General features: G+C 35.8%; 1 protein-coding gene across 3 annotated transcripts; it reads right to left on the bottom strand.

Annotated features, from left to right (window-relative positions):
- Nucleotides 1-333: 333 nt before the first annotated feature.
- On the bottom strand, nt 334-3,685 carry LOC115715313 (uncharacterized protein At4g37920). 3 transcript variants are annotated; one of them, XM_030644167.2, is made up of 6 exons: nt 3,369-3,685; nt 2,772-3,049; nt 2,278-2,443; nt 1,793-2,037; nt 1,060-1,247; nt 334-964 (listed from the first exon to the last, which is right to left on the bottom strand). In XM_030644167.2, the coding sequence occupies exons 1-6, from the start codon at nt 3,586-3,588 to the stop codon at nt 745-747; spliced, it is 1,317 nt and encodes a 438-aa protein (XP_030500027.2). In that variant the 5' UTR covers nt 3,589-3,685; the 3' UTR covers nt 334-744. The 3 variants fall into 3 exon arrangements, with proteins under 3 accessions (XP_030500027.2, XP_030500028.2, XP_060970371.1); XM_030644168.2 differs by having other exon boundaries at nt 334-961; XM_061114388.1 differs by having other exon boundaries at nt 3,365-3,496.
- Nucleotides 3,686-16,140: the final 12,455 nt, after the last annotated feature.

Here is a 16,140-nt window from a genome sequence, read left to right as displayed (position 1 = left end):
TTGCATTGATATCGATCATATTATATGCTTTATGTTTATATATTAATTTCTTACAATAACAAAATCAACTATGTTAGGAAAAAACAAAATGTTTATATATTAACTTCTTATAATAACAAAACCCACTGCTGAAACATAAAACAAAAAAATAAAAGCACCTAAAAAGTCATCAACATTTAGGACGCAAAAGTCATCAAAATGGACACCACCACCAAGTGTAGAAGCACCCCACACCCATGGGAGCCCGCCAAAACCCACAGGAAACCAACCAAACACTCACCCAACTAGGAGTGAAACCCCCCTCACTAGGCTGCCACAAAGATGCCCAAGCTAGAGAAATCAATGTCATCCATATAGAAACCCCAATCTTATTCTTAGTCATTTCATTATGGGCGATCATAACTTTAGTTTGCTTTCATTTCGAGCATAAAAGTCATCCACGGACTTGAGCCACAGCTTAGTTGTGTGACATGAGTAGTAAATATGATGGTAACAAACTAAAAATACAACTATATTACACATAAAAATATAAAATAGAAAGAAAAAAAAATCACATTCATCCCATGTTACAAAATTGGCACCAAAGTTTCTACTGATTATTCCTGAGTTATTAAGAGCTAAGGAAACTCAGGAAGCTGCAGATAAGCATGTGATTCTTTGGTTCTGCAAAGCTCAACGAATCAGAAATCCTAACACTTTTTTGAGAATCTTTGGAGCTTTTATGGTGAAATTATGGGCAGCACCTCATGACTCGTCTGACTTGCCATCGTCTTCTGTTTGTGGCTTTTGAACTGTGCCCCGTTCCAAATATTCTTCTTCAATGGTTTCTTTGAGGATGAAGAGTCTTTGTATAACTACAGGGTCAATCAGCTGCTTGGCTTCCCTAATATCAGTCTCTTCCTTGTTGAGATGGTATGCGTCGAGCATGATCTTAATCCACTTGAGTAGCTCCTTGGGAGTACTGCTAATCCATACAAGTTATTTATTAGTTTTGAGCAAAACAAAACCGGCTACAATCTAAAAGATAATTTCATATCCTGAATGAGAAAATTCTCTTACGAGTATAAAGCTTTCGGATGTTTGGCTTCATGTTCATCTCCTGGGGAGAACGATGTTGCCAAGGCTGAGAATCGCTCTTCAGGATCTGCGATGTTAAGCAAATATTTCAGAAGCTTTATTTCTTTTGGAGCAATACTTCTGAGACTGCTCTTTGTGGCTTTGTACAGACGATACATTATGTCTTTGACCTGGATTGAAACATGTAATCTTAGAGGAAGCAAGAGAGAAAAAAAGAGACACTCCCATATGCTGTCTTAAAATAATGCAGCAAAGTCAAATGCTTTTAATGTACATGCTATAATGATACAGTGTCTAAAACTAATTCAGCAAAGCATACCAGTCTTGTGGAGTTGAGAGATAGATACAGTTTCAATCCAGTCCTACTTTCTAAACACAATCTTACTGTAAATGTTATGATAGGTACAGAAAAAATTAATCTATAAGAGGCAATATTTAATGCTTGAGAGATTTTTCTATGTGATTCTGCACTATAACCTAATCAATTAGAGTTTAACTTTTTAGAATTTAACCTACATTATTGCTAGATCTAATACCCTTTACACATACGAGAGATGACTGTGAAATGTACACAAATGCAACTATTTTAAGACTATTATGAACTGTACTTCCAATGTTGAGATGCTGATGATAAACACAGGTAAGACCAACACAGGTCCAGTGTAATAATCAATGATTTAAAATGAATGTTCTCAACATAAGGTGCAAACCATACTTCATTCTTCATGGTAGGGGACTCCTTAGCCGATGCCCAAGCAGCATTTATCAGTAAGATCAGTGAAGAATCAAGTTGCTTTGCCTTAGCAAGGCTGTTTATCTTTTCACATGCCTCGTCCACTGACGGCGAGTTTAAGATATCATCGAATTTGGCCTGAGCAGAATCTAGTGAATCCACAATGTCCAATGTGTTATCATAAGCACTCACAGCAGATAAGCATCTAGCCCCCAGCCGAGACATCTCTGTCAAAATATAAATTGTGTAAAAGACAGGAAGCCTTTAGGAAAGCTACATGTAGATAGATCTTATTTCGTGAAATGGGGTATAAGAGTCGTACGAACTCATCTAAATGAATAAACTTTAACTAGAATGGTCCTTGTACACAATCTCACCAGTTGTCCTTCCAATGAATTATGCAAAACAATCATTAATAATAAAACTAAGTTGAAAAAGAAGAAATTGAACATGATTCAAACATTTACCATCACGATCCTCCAAACCATCAAAGGTCTCAGAAAGTAGGGTCAGGTAGCGAAAAAACTCTTCGCTGAAATCTTTACGCCGCCTTGTAACGATTGCGTTAATGTCTGTTGGACTATCCTGTATCTCCTTAAGAAGTTCACCGTTCCTCTCCATTTCTTCATCAATCTGCAAAGCTCACTCCTGATCAAACACAGCCAGAAAAGACTCTAAACTCAAAGTATCTGTATATGCAGTTCTTTGCCCTCTCTATGCATTATCTTACAGAATTAGACCTAAAAAAAGATCAAAACACCAATACACTCCCAATTCCCAGAAAAAATATAAAGAGCACTGGTATCTAAAGTAACATGTTCCATATTCCTCCGCAAAATCAAACAGTGTTCAGAATGTAAATATTAAATTTCTCTTCACTCAGTCATTTCAGCAAACAGATGTAATGCAGGTACGAAAATCAAATGATTAGAACATGAATACATATACACTTGTGCCTTACCTTCTTCACCTTTTGCCCCAATGAAATCAATTTTTGTTTCATGGTTTGATCACTCTCGGCATCTGCACGTCTTCTACAACGACTATAGAAGCTCTCTCTATATTTATTCCATTCCTCCCTAAACACCAAATACTTTCTCCATTCTTTTGTTTTAGGCTTCTCATTTAGAAACACATCAATCATCTTATCACAAAATTCAGTTATGGTGTAACCCTCAGCAACTTCAACCTGTACTTCTTCTTCCACCTCTGCAATGTCCATTTTGCTAGCTTCAGGTCCTGAAAGAAACTTTCTTCTTAGATTTCCATGAAAATGATTATTCTTTTAAACCGCAAAGTATTAAAATTTTAGACGTTTTGGTTTATTACATGAAAAACCCACCTCAAATTACTCATTTTGCTTAAAATTCGAAAGTTATAGAAGGTTCAAAACTCATCCAAAATACACACTATATAAAAAGAAAGAAGAAGCAGAAGAAGCTGTGCTCTTGTTCATGTTCATCCATAAAAACTAAAAAAGAAAAATAGAAAAAATCCCAAGAACCAAAATAAGCCAAAAGGAAAAACTAAGACCATGAAAATGGAAATTCTCACTCACTGACTGTGGAGCTGAAAAGGGCAGTGTGGGTTTTAATGTGAAGACTTTTTGTTTTCCCTTTGAGCTTAGTGGAAGGTGGAAAAAGAGAAGCAGAGGACATGGTGGGGATTGTATGTGTGGTTGGAGAGTTATTTTCCACCATGGGAGAGAAGAAGAGGTTGGTGAGTAGAGAGTATTTGGCTATGGAGTTGGAAATATCCATTGCCATGAAACTGCTCATGCTGGTAGGCAGTTCAGAGTGCAAAAAGAGTATAGAGAAGAAAAGAAAAGCAGCAAAAATGAGGTTTGAGTTCAATGAACGGATAAAGTGGAGTCAGAGTCATACTAATTAAAACGACGATTCAGGGGCTTACAACGACATGTTTCAATTACATGGGGAGATGGATTGAGCCATGGAGGGGTGTTTCGATTTTTTTTTTGCCTCAAAGTTTGGAAAGATTTTATTTAATTTTAAGAGAAATACTAAAGGTGTCAATTATCCTTTTACGTATTAATCTTGTTATTAGTCTAATTAAGTATGATATAGTTTAGAGGAGTACTAAGAACACTCTCTATCACATTCTCTTTCGCACTTTCTAGTTAATTTAATGACAAATGTTATCTTTTTAATAAGTTTAAATTTTACTTAATAACTAATCATAATATTATCCTTTTATTACAATTATACCATTCCCACTAATTTACTCAGATAATTTTTAACTTATTGTAAATTAAATATTTTAAAGAAAGCAAGTCATAATAAAAAGAAATAAATAAATGAGCACAATACACATATATAAGTTTTTTATTGTTACATATCTTTTGTTAATTCCTCTTAATTAATAAAAAAGAGTCTTTTAAAAAAAAAATTACACCTTATGCCACATCTCTCACATGAGTATACTATCTATATAAACATATAATTAGTATTGCAATATGTATATAAATTAAAGTTATATTATTGTTGATTATTTTTAATGCAATATATAATATATCTATATATATATATAACATTAATGTGCACATATTTACATATAACTTATTTTTTATTTTTATTTTTTTTTTGAAAATATATCTATGTCATCTATCAATAGCAGTTTATAAAAAAAGAAATACTCGTGTTTATAATTTTCTCAAATTTGTGACATGTATAGTTATTAATTTATAATTTAATATGTGTATAAAAAAATGAAAATAAACAAAATATAAAAAAATTAAAATTAAAAAAAAAAATGAAGAGGAAGGAAAACAAAAAAGATATATTATTACTAGGGTTTTTTTATTTTTACACTTTAAAACAATTATTAAATTAGTTAGAATGGTATTATTGTAATAAAAGTATAATATTATGACTAATTATTAAGTAAAACTAAACATTGTTTAAAAGATGATCAAATTAGATAGAGAGTACAAAAGAAGGTGTGATAGAGAGTGTTCTTATCACTCCTCTATAGTTTAAGTATCACATAGGGAGTATCGCTAGTCAATCGCAATGGGACATGTTTAGAATTAGATCACATCTAATAGATTTGGACACAACCAATCCAATAGATATTTGATTTTGTTATTCGATCCAATCCAATCGAATTGAGACATCCGATCCGATCCAATGAATGTATTGAATTGGATCGGTTTCTACCATTGGATGCATTAATTGGCTTTCTATTAGATTAGATTGAATCCATCCAATCTATTTTAGCTACCATTTAAGTTGATTTTATTAAAAAGAAAAAAATATATAAAAAACATAATTTAAAACCTAATAACCCAACATATATAATAAACATTAGTTTAGTCTAACCTAATTCTCATAATTTCATAATAAATCCGCCAAAAAATAAAACTTGATCAATAACATTGACAATTTTATTGGCGTTTAGAAAAATAAAAATTAATAATTTAGATCTAAAGTTTTTTTTCTTTAATCTAATGTGTTAAATGTATATTAAATCAATTAATATATTTTTTTAAAATAAAATATTTTAAATATATAAAATTATAAATATATTTTATATTTTTATAATATATAAATATAATTAGATGATAATTGGATCGGTTCGGTTCGGTTATCCATTGGATCAGATGTCTCATCCAACAACCGATCCGATCCGATTGGATTTTCAAAATTTACATCCGATCCAATCCAATTATGATTGGATATCTGATCATATTGGATTGATCGGTTGTAATTTGATCAGATGACTTTCTCCACACCCGCAATTTTAAATCTTTATATATATACTAGTTCATCAACACGTGTGTCATATTTGTAACTTCAGAGCAAATTATCCTCAATAATATCAAGATAGATTTAAAAAGTAATACATATTGTTGAGGCAATTTTTCGTTATCTGATCTAAGAAAATCGTAAAATAAAGAGGACTGTGATGAATTAATTTAACTAAATAAAACCACAATAAAAAAATAGACACCAGGGATTTATAGTAGTTCACCCCCATGTCGCGATGGTAATGGAGCTACGTCTACTTTTACTTTTATTAATTAGATTCGACACACTAGAGTTATGTTCTCAAGAGTGAGTGGACAATAAAACAACAATGGACTTCTAGGTGAAATCTATATCAAGATTTATGAACACAAGACTCATGGGAGACTCAATATTCACAAATCTAATCAAAGTTGGTGGTTGTGAGGTTCTTGGGAACAATAAACCAATAAAAGTAAGAAAAGAGAATGGTCCCTGTACTTGGTAACTGTGTGGATCAATGGTGCTTTGATCAAGGAGATTTGATGTCGACAAAGTATGGAAGACTCAAAAAAAAAAAGGTGAAGGAAAGGATATGGTGTTCTTAGTTGCCGTCGAGTAAGTCATAAAAAAAGATCCCCCCTACTTCAACATCGTACTCTCATTATATAGGCTTAGGGCTTGTTAGTGATCCCTCACATGTCGGGGTGTTTCACAAACAAATCTCATATTTTATTCCTGATAATGAATGAAAAATTATAAATAAATAAATATCTACAAAAATCTCCTTATTTTTAGGTCAAAATCCCACAAATATTGGAAAATTAGTTATTCTCGATTATGCATCAAATTGAAGTGGAGTGACAAGGGATGTCACCTCTCAGCTTGAAATTGATGACATTGGTGAGAAGTGTTAGAAATATGTGTTTTGGGGTGCCATTTCTCGCACAAGATGCCACATGGGCTATGGCATTGTTCTCTAACATCCTACACTTAATTACACTACTCAATTCCCGAGTAAAGTGTACCAGCCTGCCTTGTGAGCCAATTTTGGACTCGATAACTTCAGAATTGAGCTATGACTATTACACACACTTAGATTTTTATTGAATATATCTTTCCAATGCAAGTTGAACCAGATCATTTGGATAAAAATTGAGAGAGTTATGCCTGCTTTATTGAAGGAAATTTTATGTATTTTGCTCCAGCTGTGAGCACTGACATGGCCAAGTGGCAGCTCTCGGCAATGCATGTTCTTGGACCCCTTGGAGTGTGTTTTGACTTTTTTTTTTTAGGGTGAATCATATTTTGGTGGTCCCGGGACCCCAAAAACCTCATTTCGACGTTTGAAACCCTAATGGGAGACCACTGCCACAGTCGGGGCCGAAAAGTGGCAGTGGTTGGCCATGGCTTATGGGAAGCCATGAATGGTGTTTCTTGCTTATTTCAATCATATGGATGCTAGAAAAACCACTTTGGTCACATTGGTTCTTGACCAATTGCTTAAGAGAGCACTAACATCTTTTTGGCCAAAAAGAGGGCAGTGGTCGCATAAGAGTGCTATGGAGCCTTGGGTGACTTTTCTCACTTATATTTGATACATGAATGTTGGAAATACAATTTGGCCAATGAAAATCCTCCTCCTATGTGATGGCCAACCACTGCCACCATTTGTGCCAAAAATGTGGCAGTGGTCAGCCAAGTGGTTTCTATACCACTTGGTGGCTTTTTTCACTTAGTTTTGACATGTTATTGATGAAAAAGTACTCTTGGGAAAAAATCTTGTCCCCTTTCAATGTGGCTGACCACTGCCACAATTTGTGCCACAAAGATGGCAGTGGTTAGCTAAGCTTGTCCCTTGGTGAGAAATGGTTTCTTTCACCTGTGTTGCACTCCTTGGTATTGAGGGAACACATTTTAACAATTCCCTTTGGTATTTAGTGAGTGGCGAGAGCTGCCATCTTCTTGTGGTAGTGCTCTCTAAAAAGGAGGAGAATACTACCATCTTCATGTGGCAGTCCTCTCCATAAAGCAGGAGAATACTGCCATCTTCATGTGGCAGTGGTCGCATATGCCATATTGCATGGGGTTCTTGTGTAATTTTCACTTTATGTTCAAGTCTAAGCCTTTTTATGCCTAAATGAATTAAGTCCTTGTTGGTTTCCTTGTCGAATTGATGTCTCAAGGGTGAAAACGCTCGCCCAGGCCCATAAACCCTAGTTTGGACACACTTGGGTGTGTGAGTCCCGACACCAAATAATTGGCCGATGTTTTCGAGTCTCATAGAGGTGCCATGAGGCCCTTAAGTAGGATGTCTTAACTCATTTGGCCTTTGTAAGTCTGGTTCAAAGTTGGGTTGACTTTAGTATCTTCAAGGCACTCTTGGTATGTGAGCCCTTATGCAAGAGTAATCATTTTATTTTTAGCATTGCTATGAGGCACCCATGGTGCTTAGCACCACGATGAAGTGTCGCCGTATAATTGGTTAGCAATTTTCTATAATATTTATTAAAGTAAAGTAAGTGGGACACGATATTGAGTTGCACCATTGGGTATTCATCCAATCAAATCCGTACTATTTTGCTCATAGTGTATCCGATCCGCACTAAGTGCGGATTTCATATTTTAGATCCAATCCAATCCGTAAAAGTGCAGATTAGATCGGTTATTTTGGATTGGTTACTTTTTTAATATTAAATTATTTAATATTTATGAAAATATATATTTTTTTCACATAATTATATTGTTATTTTATGTCTCTAACAACAAATTAAAATAAATAATAACAAATTTAAAGAAAAAAATGTATGTATAAAAATGTTTAATTTTATTTTAAATTATATGTAGAAAAAAAATTATATATAAGAATATAATATACATTTAAGCTATTAAGTTTTGAAATATATGTGTATTATATGTATTAAATTTTTAAATTACTATTTTCTTTACATTAAAATTTTAATTGTACATATAATTTTTAAAATTTTTTATAAATATGTGTGGATTGGATTGGATCAGTTACTTTTACATGTCAATCAACATCCAATCCGCACAAGTGCAAATTTTGAATTTTCCAATCTAATTAAATCTGCACAAGTACAGATATTCTTACTTTGTGGATTAGATTGGATTGGATCGTACGAATTGGATTAGATTAACTATTTTATAAACACCCCTAACCAATAACAATATTACACATCACAAGGTACTAGACACCATGAGTACCTTTAGCATTTCTCTTTTATTTTGTTGGCAAAAACTAGGTATAACACATATTATTGGTGAAGTTCTCAAAACATATGTTTTAGCATAATACCTAAGGTATCATTTTTTTTTCTTTTTGAAAAAAAAATTTATACTCTAATCATTTTCTAATTATGTTAAAATAGTTTTGTTTAATTATAAAGAATATTTTTATTTAATTACGTGTTAGTATGTTATAATTCATTAAATTTACATAGAAAGTGTTAAAAAATAAAAGAATTTCATTCAATTAATTTTTTTTTAATTAATTGAGACAAATAAAATTAGACAACCACTTATTATAAAAAGAAAATTTGATAAAGTATACTTAAATACTTAACAAAATCTTTAATATACCACATTAAAACAAATATACTAACTATTTTTCTAAAACCCTTAAACCTAATAATACTTTTACAATTCAAAACATCTTTTTTCTCTCTCTCTCTCTCTCTCTCTCTCTCTCTCTCTCTCTCTCTCTCTCTCTCTCTCTCTCTCTCTCTCTCTCTCTCTCTCTCTCTCTCTCTCTCTCTCTCTCTCAACGGTTCACTATCCCCGACCCATCCCAAAAATCTGACCACCCTCTCTCTCCTCTCGCAGGCTTATACTGTCGCCCAGGAGACGCACCACCGTTCTGAACGCCACGCAACTCGCACGAAGCTCAGTTCGCGACGACAAGCTATGACAGCTAACCCCCACAAACCACTGCGACATACCACGACAACCCACAAGACCTCTCTCTCTCTATCTTCTCTCTTTCTTTCTCTCTCTTCAAAACACAAAAGACAAACCCCATAACCACCACCTGTGGAGCACCGACGACCCACATCTGGTCACCTTACGATCACACGTGCCGTAGCTACACGACCACCGATCAATGGTGATCTTACACCTCAAGTTTAGTGGCAATCAGAGCAAGGATGCAACCATACGAAACCTTCGAAGTTTCATCGTCAAAACTTTTAGGCGACATTACGATCAACTCCGGCCACCATTTGAAAAATGGTTGGTACCGTTGAAATCACCGTCGCGAGAGGAACATCCCTCACTAAGTCATTTTGCTTAACTCTTTACTTTTCCTGATGAGATTTGGGTATCTCCGACCCTTTGAAAGCATTTTTCGGCAATTCCGATGTTTGTTTAGGCTAACGGGTAGTACATCTGTGATCTACTCGTCAAGGGGTCGTTTTGATATATACTACCCTTATTTTCGGCGATATTTACGGTACACCGATTTCTACCACCATCGATAGTTAATGTGCACTGCTTAGGTGAGGTTTTAGAACTCCAAAATTTAAATATAGTCATATTATATGTCGTTGGACTCAGTTTTGAATGTAAAATACAATGATGATAATTATTTAGTCATTTGATGGTACATGTGAGAGTGATATCTAAGATTGGACTAAACAATTGGAGCTTTAGACTTGAGAGCTTAGGATAATTTTTTGGACAAAGCTCAACGACTTGTGAGAGGTAGGGACTCAACTTGATTATTGGACTTGATTTTATATGTGTTGAATAATATTAGATATATTCCAATTTTTATGATTTGCAAATTGTTTAAAGAATTGAAAACTTAATCAGCATATTAATCTGGACTGTTCTGGGGCACTGAGTGCCAAATATATTTTTGTACAAATATTTATGCAGGTTATAATTTTTAGGTTTATTCAAAATACAACCGTTATGCTGCTGGATTTTCTAGAAATAAAAGGGAATATGTTCTTTTGTTATTCTTATTATTTTCTTGCTTTTGGTTATACGTATGATAGCCATGTTGAGCATGATTTGTGCATATTGTTATTTCACGACCTAATCTATGTGTCATCATAGGTAGATCAGGTGTGCACTCACCTGTAGGTGAAATACCTAAAATCTGTACAGGGAGTGCATTAAATTTGAGCCCCTGTATTATGGTGGTTATCAGGTGCGACTACCCAGTTTTTGGATGTCGTTTTCTATGATTGGTATTGAGAGCTAGGAGTCTAGTGGACGGTGTGATATGCATTTGACGCTTGATATTGTGATTATTTGTAGTCTCTCTACTTTGTTTACACATTTTGATAATGGTGATGAAATATTTTATTATAAAAGCTATCTGTTTCCCGTGATTTTTGGAAACAGAATAAAATAATAAGAATTGAAGAAACAATAATTAAAAGAAATAATATAATAAGAGACAAACAGTTTTTACGTGACTGGGGCGTTAACTAGCCTTAGTCCACGAGTCTGTTTTATTCAGTGAAGTGTTTACTTGTAAATATTCTCGAAGGGATACAAGGTGTATCTTATTATGTTTGCCTGAGCAAAAGAACACGAGAGAATTCAACCCTTAATCTATGAGATTAGTTGGGTATTTATAGTAGTTGAAGAATTACATTAGGGTTTCCCATTTTCTCTCTACTGGGGAGTTTACAACTGAACAATGTCTTTGGGCTTACTCATGAAGTCCAGCCCATGAAGAATACAATCTGCTAACTAGGAAAATCAGGCTTGAGTTAATCAGGTCAAAATTGTACATGATTTTAATGGGAGAATATTCTGAAATAACTGTCCTACGCTTGTTATGGAAAGTTTCTCCTTTAATTGCGATATGATCTTCCCGACCAATCTGACAGCTGGAGTTTCGTTATTTATAGGAGAAAACAAATAAGGAAACCGGAAGGGTCTCCCGAGAACGCACCTCCCTTTCCCTCCAAGCTCATGATACCGGAGCTCGACATATCAAGGGCAAAAGGTATCATGAGCTCATAACCAAAATAACACTCGGAAGGTCCTATCTAGGTGGGTTTGGAGGCCATGTGTATTGTACCAAAAATGCGGATAACACTAACCATGCATGAATTTTTATTAAATAAATAGTCATTTGATATTAGTTGTTTTCCTATTGGACTTTATAAGCTCACCCTCTATATTTCCTTTTCAGGAACTCAGTTGGATACCTATGGATGTGGGAAAGTCGTTGATGGAGAACCATAAGATTAGCTTAGTCCTACCTTAATTATTAATTAACTCTTTTTTAAAGATTAGATATGTATCTAATTATTAACAGATAGTTTGTATGATTTATATAGACATGACCAGTTAAGGATGCGGAATATTATCTTAGTATTATCTTAATTAGTATTTTTCGGGTTATAAATTTTAACTATTTGGTAATTATATAACTGTGAAAATATTATTGTTGTATATATATATTGACGAGTAATTTTATTTTATTACAATTACGTACTTTCTATATATTATAGGAGTTACTCTATTATTTTAAGGAAAACTTATAAAAATATTAGAATTTAAGTTAATTTTTACAAAAATACTGTTACACGAAAATCTTTTCAAAAATACTATATTTTTATAAAACAACAGTGGAACACAAAACAAAACAATTAAAACCAACAATGGAACAACTAGAAAACAACCGCAGAACAACAATGAAAACTTAACACAGTACACAGTATAAAACTTACACAATATTTTTGAAAAAAATTCCGCCCCAGAGTATAAAAGTAAAAAAATTGAAAATTTGAGTGGTGTAATTTTTAATTATGTCTTATGTAATATTGGAAAACATTGTCCCACATGGATTAAATGTAAAAGTATTGAGCTATATATAAGAACATGGGCTACTCCACTCATTGGCAATTGGTTTTGAGATGGAACCACATGATTCTCAACATGGTATCAGAGCCATATCCCTAGCGGGCTTTCGATCCACACCTATCCAGATGGTTAGCCAGCCGCACGAGATCCAGATGGTGCAAAGACGCCTGAGATCCGAACAAAAATAAGCGAGCAAATGGCATGGCCTGTGATAAGGTGATTCAAGGTTGGTGAGCAAAAATAGCCACCATTAAATGTAAAAGTATTGAGGCATATATAAGAAAATGGGCTACTCCACTCATTGCCAATTGGTTTTGAGATGGAACCCCATGATTCTCAACATGTAATTTTGTAATATATATTAAGGAATTATTTGTAAGGCTTAATTTTTTTTTTCATAAGTGTAAAAGTGAAACTTTTTACTATCCAAATTGTAGATATTATGCTACAGCCTAGCACTCAGAGCTGGTGACACCTGCATTGATTAATGGATACAATGTTAAGTAATTGCTCTCTTCGAGACAGAGCTAATCTCCAAACTTGCTCAAGGCAATTTCATTCACAGCATAAAAAACAAAATAGAGTCATACAAGAAATTTATATAATCTCATTACAATCTTCAATAGCAAATTCGGTTACTCCTACTCAGCTTACTTTCTCTCTCTTCATCGCGCCCATAACAGAACAAAGTCTCTCAACCAGCTTGGCTTGATCCTCTTCCTCTTGCGGCTTGTTTCCCCCTTTTCAGCTTGGTCGATTTCACTGTTCACCTTCTCTTTCGAGCCTTCTGTGATGCGCTGAGCCGAAGCTTCTTCCCATTCTTTGACTTGCTGTATAATGGCTTCTGGGTCCAATTGTATTGGGTTGATTGTTTGTGGGCTGTCAACTTGGGCTTTGCTATCACTGCTTCCCTCTCCGAGAACGACCTTGTCCTCAAGGTCGACTAAATTGTACATCCGTATGAAAGCATCAAAGTCTTCCCATGTTGCATCTTCAGGCGAACTGAGAGTCCATTGAACGAGCACTTGACGAGTCATACCAGTAGCTGTGTGATTAATTCTGGTAGCGAGAATAGCCAACGGCGTGAGGATTGGTTTTTTAGCCAAGCTGAACTCAGGCAACGGATAGCACGGTAACTGTTGTGATCCCCGAAATGGTTTGAGCAGTGATACGTGAAAAGTGGGGTGGATGCGGCTGCCTTGGGGAAGTTTTAGCGTATATGCAACGGGGCCGGCATGTCCGATAACTTCAAACGGGCCAAAATATCGACGACTAAGCTTGAAGTTGTTGCGGTGCTACTGTGGATTGCCGGTAAGGTTGGAGTTTAACCAAGACCAAATCGCCAATTTGGAAGGAGATGTCTTTGCGCTTCTTGTTAGCCTGTTGGCACATTCTGTTTTGAGCCTTGAGCAAATTGTCTTTGAGATGCTGTAAGATGTCGTCCCTTGTCAACAAGTCTTCCTCTACCGCTTGAACAGTTGTGGACCCTTGAATATACGTCGGAATGGATGGAGGTGTTCGGCCATATACCGTCTGAAAGGGAGTCATTGCAATAGCGGAATGGTGGCTCGTGTTATAATGATACTCTGCCCAACACAAAAACTTGCTCCATTGTTTGGGATTCTCGGCAATTAAAGCTCGAAGATATTGCTCCAAATAGCGGTTCGTAACTTCCGTTTGACCATCCGTTTGGGGATGATAAGCTGAGCTCATTTTCAACTTAGTGCCCATAAGCTCAAATAGCTTCTTCCAAAATGCACTAGTAAACACCGGATCTCTGTCACTCACTATAGTTCTCGGTAATCCATGGAGCTTAATGACCATATTGCTGAATAATTCTGCCACTTTTGTGGCTGAGTATTGACGGGGCAAGGCACCAAAGTGTGCATATTTTGTGAAGCAATCAATCACGACCAAAATGTTTGTGACGCCATTAGAGTTAGGAAGGCCTACAATGAAATCCATAGCTAAGTCCTCCTAAACTCTCTCTGGAATGTCTAGCGGTTGAAGAAGACCATATGGTGCCGAAGTTGAATGTTTCACCGTTTGACAAATAGTGCAAGTGGCCACAAATTGCTTAACATCAGATCGCATCCCATGCCAAAAAAATTTGCTCCTAAGCGCAAGTAGGTGCACTCTATGCCCGCATGGCCTCGCATTGGTGTATCATGGAACTCATGAAGCAGTTTTTGTTTCAGATTAGAATAAGCACTAATAAAAAGTTTTTGGCGGTAGTACATGAGGCCATCTCTCTGAGAATACAAAGTAGCATCAAGCTGTCCCTGCTGCAATTGAGTGTGAAGAAGCCTCAAATCTGGGCAAGTAATATTCTCCTGCTGTAATTCCTCTAGAAAATCATAACAACCAGCACTTTAACCGATCAATAATGATGAAGAAGGTGTCTCAAACTTTCGGGAGAGGGCATCAACAGCAAAATTTAATGTACCCGCTTTGTATTCAATAGTAAAATGAAAACCCAGCAGCTTATGAATGAACTGTTGTTGTTCCGGTGTTTAAATGACTTGTGTTAAGAGCTCCCGTAAACTTCTGTGGTCTGTCCTGATAATGAAATGGTGGCCTAACAAATACTGTCGCCATTTGTTGACTGCTTCAACTATCGCACGCATCTCCCTTAGATAAGCCGACGAACCCATGAAACGAGGTCCCAATTTCTTGCTAAAATAAGCCAATGGGTGGCCATCCTGCATTAAAATAGCTCCTATGCCGACGTTAGATGCATCTGTTTCAACTATAAATTCTTTAGAAAAATCAGGCAACTTGAGTACGGGTGTCTCGGTCATCGCTTTCTTGAGATGGGCAAAGGCAGTAGCAGCTTCGGCAGTCCATTTAAAATTGTCTCGCTTCAGTAAGTCAGTCAGAGGGGATGCTATTGTTGCATAATGAGATACAAAGCGGCGGTAATATCCTGTAAGACCCAAGAATCCACGTAGTTGTTTCAAAGAAGTAGGCACAGGCCATTCGTTCATGGCTGTAATCTTTGATGGATCAGCCTGCACACCATTTGAAGATACCAAGTGGCCTAAATATTCAACTCTTTTCTGGAAGAAATTGCATTTACTGGCCTTAGCAAAAAATTTAGTATCCTGGAGCACTCGAAGGACTATGGCCAGATGTTGAGCGTGGTCGGTCTCATTGTTGCTGTACACAAGAATATCGTAAAAAAAAAACGATAACAAAATGTCGAAGGTAGGGTCTGAAAACCTGATTCATAGCTGCTTGGAACGTCGAAGGGGCATTTGTTAGCCCAAAAGGCATCACAACAAATTCGTAATGGCCTTGGTGCGTCCTGAAAGATGTCTTGTGAATGTCCCTGCGATCCATTCGTATTTGATGATAGCCAGCTCTCAGATCTAACTTGGAGAAGACGGTAGCACCACCCAGTTCGTCGAGTAGTTCGTCTATTGTGGGAATGGGGAAGCGGTCTTTAATGGTGAGACCGTTCAACGCTCTGTAATCCACGCAGAATCGCCATGACCCGTCTTTCTTTTTAACTAATAGCACAGGTGAAGAATAGGGGCTAGTACTTGGTCGAATAAATCCAACATCCTGCATCTCTTGCACCAGTTTTTCAATAACGTCCTTTTGAAAATAGGGGTACCGGTAAGGTCGCACGTTTACAGGTGCCGAGCTTGGCTGTAGAAAAATGCGGTGATCCACCGAACGAAAAGGGGGCAACTGATTCGGTGTAGCAAAAACTGCTGCAAACTGAGACAATAAACC

The sequence above is a fragment of the Cannabis sativa genome, chromosome 4, assembly GCF_029168945.1.
Source record: "Cannabis sativa cultivar Pink pepper isolate KNU-18-1 chromosome 4, ASM2916894v1, whole genome shotgun sequence".
Classification (NCBI taxonomy): Eukaryota; Viridiplantae; Streptophyta; class Magnoliopsida; order Rosales; family Cannabaceae; genus Cannabis; species Cannabis sativa.
Note: the sequence above shows the minus strand (reverse complement) of the source record. Positions and strands in the feature narration are given on the sequence as shown.